Below are 12324 nucleotides of genomic sequence, written 5' to 3'. Positions count from 1 at the left end.
ATAGGGAGGGCTGTGGTCCCTGCTGCCCCATAGGGAAGGCTGTGGTCCGACGGTGCCCCATCCACAGCCACCCCAGTGCTGATGCTCCATCCCCCCCCCCCCCCCACTTCAGACTTTGGGTTTTCAGCCCCATCTCGGCACCTCACCTGCTTTTAAGGTGTAAAAATCCCCCCATGGGCGCTCTCCTTTAGGAGGGATGATCCCCCTCCCTGCTGTAGGAACATGGATTGGCTCCATCCCCCCATTAAAGCTCCCAAAAATGGGCTCTGAGCTTTTGCTCCCCCCCAACCCACCCTTAGGGCTCCCAAAACTGTCATTTTTACCCCCAAAATCTCCTCCCCGTGCCTTCTCCCCTCATTTCTCCCCCCCTCCCCATGGCCTCTCCTCCATCCCCACTGCCCCACAGCCATCATCCAGCTTAAAGCTCCATCAGGGCAGGGACTCGCTGCCCCCAGCCCCCCCACAGAACAACCCGAACATCCTCTGACCCCAATCACCCCCCCCACACACACACAGACCATAATCACTATGGCCCAGATCCGGACGGATATATATAGGTCCCACTTCCTTGGGAAGGGGATGTGGAGCTGGGAAACCCCCGGGGCTGCAGGGGAGAGGAAGGGCTGGGCTGAGTCAGCTGCCCTCGAGGAATCCTGTTTGTCAGCAAACACGGCCCTATAGGGCCCGCATGGGGCTCCCCCCATAGCGAGCAATGGGGGGCTCATCCTACAACCCCAAAGCTGCAAAGCCCTGAGCTGCACGTCCATCACAGCGCAGGTGGCCCTATAGAACTCACATACCCCACTGAACCCCCCCAACCCCAAACCTTCCCATAGGGAACTGGATTAGCACATAGAGAGGGATGGGGGTCTGGGGTATGGGGGGGGGGAGATAAGAAGGAAATGCCTGGTGCTGCTCTGCCTCTCCAAGTGAAGTGCTTGCAGGAAGTGAACCTCAAGTGTGTTTGCTTTTAGCAGCTGCTTTGCCTCCTCCTGCATTCATTGTAGGGTCGGGGGGGGGGTGTCCAGCCCTGCACCCCCCCCCCCCATTGGCAGTGTGGGGATGGGGGGGTGGCAGGAAGGCCGGGTGCATCCCAGTGACCGTGAACTGTTGTATGGATCAACAGGAAAACAGGATCAGGGTGAGCCCTGATCCCGGCCATACCCAGAGCTCACCCTGCAGCCCCCACTACATTGAGGGGGGGGGGCTATAAGCATTGGATCAGCCCCAGCTCGGGGCCAGAGCAGCCTGGGGTTAACACACCATCCTCCCCCAGCCTTTCCCATAGGAGAGGGACAGCCCTAAACAGGACCAAAATGGGACAGTAGAGATAGAGAACTGATCTCCCACCGTCCCTATATCTGCTATGGGACCAAGTGCCTCCCCCAGCCCCAAACTGTGCCCCCCCCCCCCCCATTCCCAGCTCCCACACGGTGGTGCTGCACGTCCATCTTTATTAATAACATTAAATATACAAGCTGTCTTCTCTTCTTTTTCCTTAAATAGACCTTCTTTAAATGACTTTGTATAAAATATTTCCACCATTTCGCTGTACAAAAAAAAATGAGACAAGAGGCAGAAAGAGCCCCAAAAGCTGCCGCCCCCCCCCACCTTAAACCCCCCCATTTCCATGTGCTGAGCCAGCACCAGCTCAGCCCCCACTTCCACCCCCCCCCCATTTAATGCCTCTTATTGGCAGTCCATAAATACGCATAGAAAACCAAACCCTAATGCTTCCAAAACAACCCCATAAAGCTGAGCGTGGCTCCGTCCCGTTCCCTTTGGATATAACAGATATATAAGGGAGGGCTGCTGTGTGGGCTGGGATGCAGTTTGGGTTCGGCTGCACCCCAAAACCCATTCAATCAATGGTGCCATGCTGTGCTCCAGCAACTTAAATCCAGTCTGGGGGCGAGACCAGCTCGCAGCCATAACCCTGCAGGGAGGGGGGAACCCCCCCCCCAAAGTGCATTGGTTGGATAAAGGATTTATCCATCACGTCCATATTGAAGCTGAGCAGCTCCCAAGTCCAGCTCGGGATTGTGGGATGGGGACGGCACCGCGGGTCTTAAATATTCACAGTGTGAAGGTTTCCCCTTTGCAGGCCCATGGATCCTCAGTGGGATGCAGGAGGGGTCCCCCCCCCCCCCCCCCATAGGGTCCCCCAGTGCCGGGTGTCATAGAGGAGCAATGGGAAACGTGGACGGATGGGGGGAGATGTTCCACTCGCAGCATCCAACGCCGTCCCAATGGAGCCCAATGGTGCCGCCCGCCCCATCTCCAGGGTCCTGGGGGGCTGCACCGCCCCGTCCTTCCATCCTCACCCGTGGGTTGTGCGGGTTCCAGCTGCGGGACGGGGCTGGGGGGTCATTGGATGGGGGGAGGCCACACTACGGCCACCCCCCCCCACCGAGCAGCGTCACATCCCGCCGGGGGGCGCTGGGGAGATAAAGAGGGTGGGAAATGAGGTTATGATGGGTTCGAACTTCAGAACGGTTATGGATGAACGGGCGGCTGAACCGCCCTGCTGAGGCTCAGCCCTGCCGTGTCCCCTCCCAGCCCAGCCGGGAGACCCCCCCCCACCCAAAGATCGGGGTCCTGCCCCCCCCCCTCACCTCACAGCTCCTGCGTCTCCAGCTCCGAGCATCGCTCCGCTCCCCGCAGCGCCCTGAGGGGCAAAACCCAGCGGGGGGTTTAGGGCCGGGGTCCCCCGGTTGGGGTAGGTGTAGGGTGGGGGGGGGGGTCTCCAGATTGGGATGGCACCCACCTGGTCTCCGGCTCCTCGGGGTCGCAGCCCCCCTCTTCTAACGGCCGCTGTAGGACCTGGAGAGAGGGAGGGGTGAGGATGGGGAGGGGGCTCCCACCTGGAGCCCCCCAAATAACCCCCAGTGCCGGTCAGCATCACCCCAATTCCCTGCAATGGGGCGGCCCTCAGGGTCCCCCCCTTCAAGTTGGGGTACGGGGGAAACTGAGGCCGGGCAGGGGTCTCACCTTGGCTCTATACTTGTAGAAGAGCAGCCCGCCCATGGCCAGCAGCACGGCCACCACGCTGCCCACCGGGACATACACCAGCAGCTCCCGGTGCCCCTCGCTGCCCGACGGCGGCTCGTTCCTGCGCTGCTCTGCGCTCAGAACAAAGCTCGAATCAAACCTGGGTCCGGCCCCTCCGTCCTCGTGCTCCCGCAGCCGGCTCAGCCCCCAGCCCCCAGCCCTCGCCCCGTCCCCGGGGCCGCCGCCCGCCCGTCCCCGCAGCGGCGGAGCCATCCTGGAGAAGCGGAGCTGCGTGACCCGCTCGGGGCTGTCGGTGGGACGGCGCTGAGCGATGCCTCGGGGCGAAGGGAGCCGATGCGGGAGGACGGAGGTCCCGGCGCCCTCGTCCGGGATCCCGTGGGATGGGATGGAAACGTCCGCAGCCTTCGGGCCGGAGCTGGAGGCCGGATCCAGGAGGGCTCCGAGCGTCCGCTGAGCGCTGGGGGACGGCGCCGACGCGTCGCCGAGCCCGATCCCGGGCAGTTCGTCGGCTCCCGAGCTACCCTCCGTGCTACCGGGGGGCTCGGACGGGGCACTGCTGCCTAACTCGGCCGGGACGCCACCGAGCTGCCGATAAGGGACCCTGGTGCTAGAGGGTGCCGCGTCCCCACCGGCACCGGTGGCAGCGGAGAGGGAGGGCTGGGTGGCAGAAGGGAGGGCAGGGGACAGGCAATTGCAGTCGGGATCTGTCCCCACACCTGAAAGAAGCAGAGAGAAGAGACGGCCGTGGGGTCACCGGCAGGAAGCAGCTCCGAGGGGGGGGGACCCCCCTGTGTCCCGAAATGGAGAGCAGAGGGGAGCAGGGAGCAGGCAGGGCTGGACATAGCAGCAAGGCAGAGCGACAGGACAAGTGTTATTAGCCCGTCACCGGGTCCCTGAGCTGGCAGTGAGGGGTTATCCACGATGCAGCATCAATGGTGGGAGCCGGACACGTGTGACATCCCCACGGAGCGGCGGTGACAAGGCACAGCCAACACTGAGCCGGCTCCTCCACGGGCATGCAGACAGCACGGCACTCACACAAACACGGATGGCAGCACTGACACAGGGCAGCACTCGGCCTCACCCGGCACTAAGGGGAAACTGAGGCACGGGCTGCAATGTGGCTTGGAGCCTGACACCTCCATGAGGATGGAGCCGCCTTCATCTCCCCATAGTCTCACTCCCAGCCCCATTCTGGGGCTGCATCCCCTTCTCTGCCCCCCCTCCCACCCCCAGCCCCAAACACAGCCCCACAGCTCCCAACACACGCAGCTCCAAGCTGCTCCATGCACACGATGGCAGGGCAGGATGCACATCCGTACCTGGGGATGAGCTGTGCTGCCCCGCGCACGCACTGCGGTACACCTGGCTGCAATCCTTCCCAAAGGTCTCCTTATTCTGCAGCAGCTGTTTGATGTCCTGGAAGAACTGTCTGACCAGCACCAGCATCTCGTAGGGGGACGTGGTGAACTCCTCAAAGCACATCTCAGAGAGCTGCGGGATGGGGCACCATCAGCTCAGCAGCACAGGGCACACAGGGCACCATAAGGGTGCCATAAGGGTACCATAAGGGTGCCATAAGGGTGCCGTAAGGGTGCCGTAAGGGTGCCGTAAGGGTGCCGTAAGGGCACCGTAAGGGTGCCGTAAGGGTGCCATTAGCGTGCCATAAGGGTACCATAAGGGTGCCGTAAGGGCGCCGTAAGGGTGCCATAAGGGTGCCATAAGGGCGCCATAAGGGCGCCATAAGGGTACCATAAGGGTACCATAAGGGTGCCATAAGGGTGCCATAAGGGTGCCATAAGGGTACCGTAAGGGTGCCGTAAGGGTGCCATAAGGGTACCATTAGGGTGCCATAAGGGTACCATAAGGGTGCCATAAGGGTGCCATAAGGGTGCCATAAGGGTGCCATTAGGGTGCCATTAGGGTACCATAAGGGTACCATAAGGGTGCCATAAGGATGCCATAAGGGTGCCATAAGGGTGCCATAAGGGTGCCATAAGGGTGCCATAAGGGTGCCATAAGGGTGCCATAAGGGTACCATAAAGGTGCCATTAGGGTGCCATAAGGGTGCCATAAGGGTGCCATAAGGGTGCCATAAGGGTGCCGTAAGGGTGCCATAAGGGTGCCATAAGGGTGCCATTAGGGTGCCATAAGGGTGCCATAAGGGTACCATAAGGGTGCCATAAGGGTGCCATAAGGGTGCCATAAGAGTACTATAAGGGTGCCATCAGGGTGCCATAAGGGTACCATAAAGGTGCCATAAGGGTACCATTAGGGTGCCATAAGGGTACCATAAAGGTGCCATAAGGGTGCCATAAGGGTGCCATAAAGGTACCATTAGGGTGCCATAAGGGTACCATCAGGGTACCATCAGGGCGCCATAAGGGTGCCATAAGGGTGCCATAAGGGTGCCATAAGGGTGCCATAAGGGCACCATAAGGGTACCATCAGGGTACCATCAGGGCGCCATAAGGGTGCCATAAGGGTGCCATAAGGGCACCGTAAGGGTGCCATAAGGGTGCCATAAGGGCACCATGAGGGTGCCATATCTAAGCCCCCATCATGGCCCCCCCCATGTGCCCACCGCGTGCTCCTCGTCGTCCTCCTCCCTGATGCAGGGGTCCACGTTCTCGTCGATGTTCTCGTACATCCTTCGCACCGTCTTCATCTTGTTGGCGTTGGCCGAGTTCTCTTTGAACGTCGTCCTGTTCAGGATTGTGCCCAGCAATGGGAAGGCGGCTTTCACGTAGCAGATGGAATCGTTCTGGGAGGAGACGGAGCCCCACAGTGAGAAACTGCATGGGCAGAGGGAGCACTGATATCCCACCCTGCCCAGGGACAGCAAATGTATCCCATAGGGACACCCCATAGGGACACCCCATAGGGACACACCCATAGGGACACACCCATAGGGACACCCCATAAGGATACCCCCATAGGGACACACTATAAGGACACCCCATAGAGACACCCATAGGGACACCCTCATAGGGACGCACTATAAGGACACTCCATAAGGACACTCCATAAGGACACCCCATAAGGATACCCCCATAGGGACACCCCATAGGGACACACCCCATAGGGACACCCCCATAGGGACACCCCCATAGGGACACTCCCATAGGGACACCCCATAGGGACACCCCCATAGGGACACCCCCATAGGGACACCCTATAAGGACACCCCATAAGGACACAACCCATAGGGACACCCCCATAGGGACACCCCCATAGGGACACCCCCATAGGGACACACTATAAGGACACCCCAAAGGGACACCCCATAAGGACACCCCATAAGGACACACCCCATAGGGACACCCCATAAGGACACACCCCATAGGGAGACCCCATAGGGACACCCCCATAGGGACACCCCCATAGGGACACACTATAAGGACACCCCATAAGGACACAACCCATAAGGACACCCCCATAGGGACACCCCCATAGGGACACACTATAAGGACACCCCATAAGGACACAACCCATAAGGACACCCCCATAGGGACACACTATAAGGACACCCCATAGGGACACACCCCATAGGGACACCCCACCCCCCACTCATCCAGGGGCCACTCACCAGCCTCATCTTGCTGATGAACCTGAAGGACACGGTGCCAGGTTGCTGCATCTGTGTGTCCGCCTGCAGGGATGGAGCATGGGGTCACAGCCCTGGACCCACATGTGTGTAAGCACCCCCTGAGCCCCCCAGCCCACAGCACAAGGGGCTCCTGCTTCACCCCACACCATCCTCCTCCTCCCCTTAATGCTGCACCCCCCTGTTGTGCTGGCAGGGATGGAGCAGGGATGGAGCAGGGATGGAGCAGGGATGGAGCAGGGATGGAGCAGGGATGGAGCAGGGATGGAGCAGGGATGGAGCAGGGATGGAGCATTGCCCGCTGCCACCTCTCCTTCCCATTACAAAAGGAGGAAAATCCCCCAAACAACCCGGCCAAAGCCAAACCCTCCTGCAGGGCGTGCAGCCTCCGGGCCTGCATCCATCGCAGCCTGAGCTGCCAGCAGAGCCGTGCAGCACTGGAAACAATTGCTCCATTATCCCGCGGGGCTGCAATAAGGGCCGGCTGCTCTGCTTTGCTTTGCTTTGCTTTGCAAACTCCGGAGGAGGAGAGGGCTCCATCTCCAGCTGGGAAACCATGGCCTGAATTCAGCCCCTCTCGACACCCCCCACCCTAAAGCCACGGCGGCTGCTTGTGCTGCACAGCAAACCTTCCCCATATACACAGCCTGTATTGCACACAGAGCATCTGCCATAGAGGAAGAGGCTCCTCAGCCCCAATGCAGCGGTTACACGCAGCGGTTACGAGCTGAGCTCAGCTCGGGATCCATCCCTCGAGCTGCAAAAAGGCCAAATTTAATCTGCTCCAAACGCACCCACATGGCCAACACACAAATCCCTGCATGGCCCGATTGTGATGCCTGCACCGAGGTGAGCGCGGGGCCAGCACGGGCAGCAGCGCTATGGGGCTGGGCTGGGGCACTATGGGGCTGGGCTGGGGCTCCCCATGCTGAGCACCCCATAGGACACACACACGCTCCCATGGCCCCAGCCCGGCTGGCTCCGTGACCCCCCTCCCCGCCTGCCACCCACCCACAGCCCCGTTGCCAGCCCAGCTTCCAGGCAAGCAGCTGGACTCAGGAATGCAGCCGGATTCCTCGGCTTAACCCCTGCACAACCATCACGGCCCCAAAAAGCAGCACCCCCCATTTGCCCCCTATGCTGCCCCCACTCCCTGCCCCCGGCTCATACACACGGCAGCTCCTCCAGGCACGATGCCACTCGTGTGCCCGCGGGTGCCCGGCTGCTGGGTGCCACTATTGGGATCCTAAAGCGGGGTTGGAGCTTGTAGGGCCGCCAGTCGCCCGCTGGCACCATGGGGGCACTCACCAGGTCCTGCAGATGCTCCAGGTGCCGCTCGGTGATGATCTGCTGGCAGTAGCTGTTCTGCTGTGTCTCATGGATGCAGCACAGGAGGAGGGATGAGAGCAGGGTGCAGCGGAGCAGGGACAGCTGAGCGGGGTATGGGGGTGTTTGGTGAGGGGCCGGACCCCCGAGAGCCCCTTCCCCATTAATCCCAGCTTTGTAACGCTGACCCCGCTGCAATCCTCCCACCCCACGCCCATCCTGCTCCTTCCTACAGGGAATTTCCCATATCCAACACACGTGGCTCTGGGCCACCCCAATGGGTGACAGGCACCGGGTCACCCACCCCATAAAAGCCCCTCAATCCCCTCAGACCAACCCCCAACCCCCAGCCCCGCACCCTCAGGGCTCTTCCCCTCATCATCACCCCAAAGCCCCCTCCCAGCCCCCCAACAAGCAGCGGGGCGACCCGAGCCCCCCCAAGTGGGCAGAGGGGATGATCCATGGGGGGGATCTAATGGACCCCATTGATCCCATATCCCGGCACCGAGAGGGTGTGTGGGGCTGGGTGGGTGGGGGCAGTTTCCCTGGGAGCCGGCCCAGAAACGCTCCCGGCTTGTGAAACTGCAGATGTCGCCGGAGGGGGGGGCGGGGGGGAACAGAGAGAGAGAGCACGGCCATGGGATGGGGATGGAGCCGCGTTCAGAACGGAATTAGGACCGGACGGGGATGAGGATGGAGACACAGAACGTCGGGATTGAGGGGGGGGGGAACCGGACCGGGACCGAACCGCTGCGATCGGCACCGGGACGGCAAAGCGAAAGCAGCGATAGGGATATCAGCCATAAGGATATATCAGCGATAGGGATATCGGCAACAGGGATATCAGTAATAGGGATATCGGCGATAGGGATATGAGCGATAATAGGGATATGAGCCATAGGGATATGAGCGATATCAGCCATAGGGATACGAGCCATAGGGATATGGCGGCGGGACGGGGCCGGCTGGGGGTCCGCAGCGCCACGTCCCCTTGTCCCAGCCGCGGGGTTGGGGTGATACCGGGGGGGACACGCAGGTGGCAGCGGAGCCCGGCGGGGGGCGGGGGGCACAAGGAGCGGGCGGTACCTGGGGTCCGGAGCGGGACATGGGGGCTGCGGGGCGGCCGGAGATGGAGCGTGTCGGGCGGTGCGGGAGGAGGCGGCGGAGCGGGGCCGGGCTGAGCCGGGCGGCCCCAAAGCGCTGCCCTTTATAGGGCGGCCGGCAGCATGTGGTTTATGAGAACACGGCTGGCGGGCGGCCAGAGCGGAGCGACGCTGCCACGAGAGGAGCCGATCCGTACCGACACGGGGGGACGGGGAGACCCCAACAACAGCCAGACCCCGACAACAACAACACACACACACACACACATATATACACACACACACACACACACATATATACACACACACACACATATATATATACACACACACACACATATACACACACACACATACACACACACACACACACACACACACACACACACATACACACACACACATGGGCACACGGAGCTGCTTGCACGCTCATTGCAACGCACACATTTGCACACGCGTGTGCAAGGCACTGGGACACACACACGCAGCTTGCACAGCTGTGTGCACACTCACACCCCTTAGAACTCACACATATGCACAGCGCTGGAGCTTGCACACGTGCATGCACACACAGCCTTGGATGTGCATGTATGGACACACAGCTGCTTGCACACCCCTTGCAATGCATTTGCACACACACACCTGAAACACACACACGTGCACCTCCAAATGGGCACACACACATCCCCCCGTGCACACCCGCTTGCACCAGCACAGCAGCACAGAGCTTGCAGCGTTGCACACGCAGTGCAACTCGTTGCCGTGCTGCAATGGGGTTTTCCTGCAGGAAACCCTGCATGGTTGTGCAAAGTGCAGCAGGGAGCTGAGAGCTGCTGCATCCTGCAGGGGATGCTTGTGCAATGGGGGCTGCAACGTGTGACACGAGCACGGATGGATGCAGGGGTGCAAGGAGTTGCCTTGAGGTTGGGCACATCAGGACGGGGAAACGGGAACTTGGAGATGCTGCAAAGGGGGATGTCACAACCGTGATAACAATGGTGATAATGGGGATAACAATGGTGATAAGGGTGACCCCTATGGGATGGCCCCCTTCATCCCTATGGGTAACCCCTATGGGATAAGCCCCCCACCCCCCTCATCCCTATGGATGACCCCTATGGGATGGCCCCACATAACCCTCACCCCTATGGGTGACCCCTATAGGATGCCCTCCCCCTCATCACCCTCACCCCTATTGGATGCCCCCCCATCCCCCTCACCCCTATGGGTGACCCCTATGGGATGGCCCCCCTCATCCCTATGGGATACCCCCCCTCACCCCTTTAGGTGACCCCTATGGGATGTCCTCCATCCCCCTCACACCTATGGGTGGCCCCTATGGGATGCCCCCTACACCCTTTTCACCCCTATGGGTGACCCCTATAGGATGACCCCCCCTATTCCCCTCATCCCTATGGGTGACCCCTATGGGATGCCCCCTCTCATCCCTATGGGATACCCCTATGGGATACCCCCATCATCCCTATAGGTGACCCCTATGGGATGCCCCCCCTTCATCCCTATGGGTGACCCCTATGGGATGGCCCCCCCATCCCCCTCACCCCTTTAGGTGACCCCTATGGGATGTCCCCCCCATCCCATCCCTATGGGTGACCCCTATGGGATGGCCCCCATCCCCCTCACCCCTATGGGTAACCCCTATGGGATACCCCCCATCACCCCTTTAGGTGACCCCTATGGGATGCCCCCCACACCCCTTTCACCCCTATGGGTGACCCCTATAGGATGACCCCCCCTATCCCCCTTACCCCTATGGGTGACCCCTATGGGATGGCCCCCATCCCCCTCACCCCTATGGGATGGCCCCTATGGGATGCCCCCCCCTCACCCCTATAGGTGACCCCTATGGGATAACCCCCATCACCTTCACACCTATGGGTGCCCCCTATGGGATACCCCCCCCCAGGCCCCCTCACCCCTATGGGTAACCCCTATGGGGTGCCCCCCATCCCCTTCACCCCTATAGGTGACCCCTATGGGTGCCCCCTATGTGATCCCCCCCCACCCCCACGTGCTGGCCCCATTTCCGTGCCTTTGTGCACCAATTCGGTCTGACTCACGGGTGCCCCGTGTTCTCCCGTGGGTCCCTGTCACCCCCCCCCGTGGCAGTGACCGGAGCGATGTCACGGCGCGGTCACGGGACGCCCGGGTTAATAATAATCCGGGGGGGGGCAGGGACGGGCCGCCCCGTTTCGTTCGATCCCAAATAAAAGCCGCCTCCGTCCGAACCTGCCGAAATCCCGGAGACCCACAGACCCACAGACCCACAGACCCACAGACCCACAGACCCACAGACCCACAGACCCACACACACACACACACACACATCGATATGGGGGGGGCCGTTCCCGACCCCCGCACCCTCCCCCGCATTCCCGGCCCTTCAACCCCCCCGCGCTGCCGGCACCGCCCCGGGATGGAAATAGGGCTGGAAATCCCCGTGGGAACGGCCCGTGTCACCGCGTGGGATCCCGCAACCCCCCATAGAACCCCCCCTATAGAACACCCCTTATAACCCCCCCTTTACAACCCCCCCATAGAACCTTCCCTTTAGAGCCCCCCCTTTATAAACGCCCCTTATAACCCCCTCTTTAGAACCCCACCTTTAGAGCCACCCCTTTATAAACGCCCCTTTAGAACCCCCCCCATAGAACCCTCCCTTTACAACCCCCCCCTTTACAATCCCCCCTTTAGAGCCCCCCCTTATAACCCCCCCTTTACAACCCCCCGTTTAGAACCCCCCTTATAACCCCTCCTTCATAACCCCCCCCTTATAACCCCCCCTTTACAACCTCCCCCTTTACAAACCCCCCTTATAACCCCCCCCTTATAACCCCCCCTTTAGAACTCCCCCTTTATAACCCCTCTTTATAACCCCCCCTATAAACCCCCCTTTAGAACCCTCCCTTTAGAACCCCCCCCCTTTACAACCCCCCCTATAGAACCCCCCCTTATAACCCTCCCTTTAGAACCCCCCCTTTATAACCCCTCTTTATAACCCCCCCTTATAAACCCCCCTGTAGAACCCCCCCCCTTAGAACCTCCCCTTTATAGTCCCCCTTTACAACCCCCCGTTTAGAACCCCCGCTATAGAACCCCCCCATAGAACCCCCCCTTTACAACCCCCCCCTTTTAGAATCCCCCCTTTAGAACCCTCCCTTATAACCCCCCCTTTAGAATCCCCCGTTTATAACCCCCCCTTTACAACCCCCCCTATATAACCCCCCCCTTATAACTCCCCCTTTATAACCCCCC

At 60.6% G+C, this 12324-nt stretch overlaps 1 protein-coding gene across 2 annotated transcripts; it reads right to left on the bottom strand.

Annotated features, from left to right (window-relative positions):
• Positions 1–1437: 1437 nt before the first annotated feature.
• On the bottom strand, positions 1438–9188 carry CSF1 (colony stimulating factor 1). Of its 2 annotated transcripts, none has more exons than XM_085527335.1 (9): positions 9032–9188; positions 7928–8050; positions 6602–6664; positions 5597–5776; positions 4335–4506; positions 2992–3728; positions 2768–2823; positions 2616–2668; positions 1438–2439 (listed from the first exon to the last, which is right to left on the bottom strand). In XM_085527335.1, the coding sequence occupies exons 1-8, from the start codon at positions 9050–9052 to the stop codon at positions 2617–2619; spliced, it is 1404 nt and encodes a 467-aa protein (XP_085383461.1). In that variant the 5' UTR covers positions 9053–9188; the 3' UTR covers positions 1438–2439; position 2616. The 2 variants fall into 2 exon arrangements, with proteins under 2 accessions (XP_085383461.1, XP_085383462.1); XM_085527336.1 differs by having other exon boundaries at positions 2992–3122.
• Positions 9189–12324: the final 3136 nt, after the last annotated feature.

The sequence above is a fragment of the Coturnix japonica genome, chromosome 38 (genome assembly GCF_054131305.1).
Source record: "Coturnix japonica strain WE chromosome 38, WE-NBRP24, whole genome shotgun sequence".
Lineage (NCBI taxonomy): Eukaryota > Metazoa > Chordata > Aves > Galliformes > Phasianidae > Coturnix > Coturnix japonica.
The sequence above is the reverse complement of the archived record's forward strand: the minus strand, read 5'-3'. Positions and strand labels throughout refer to the sequence as shown.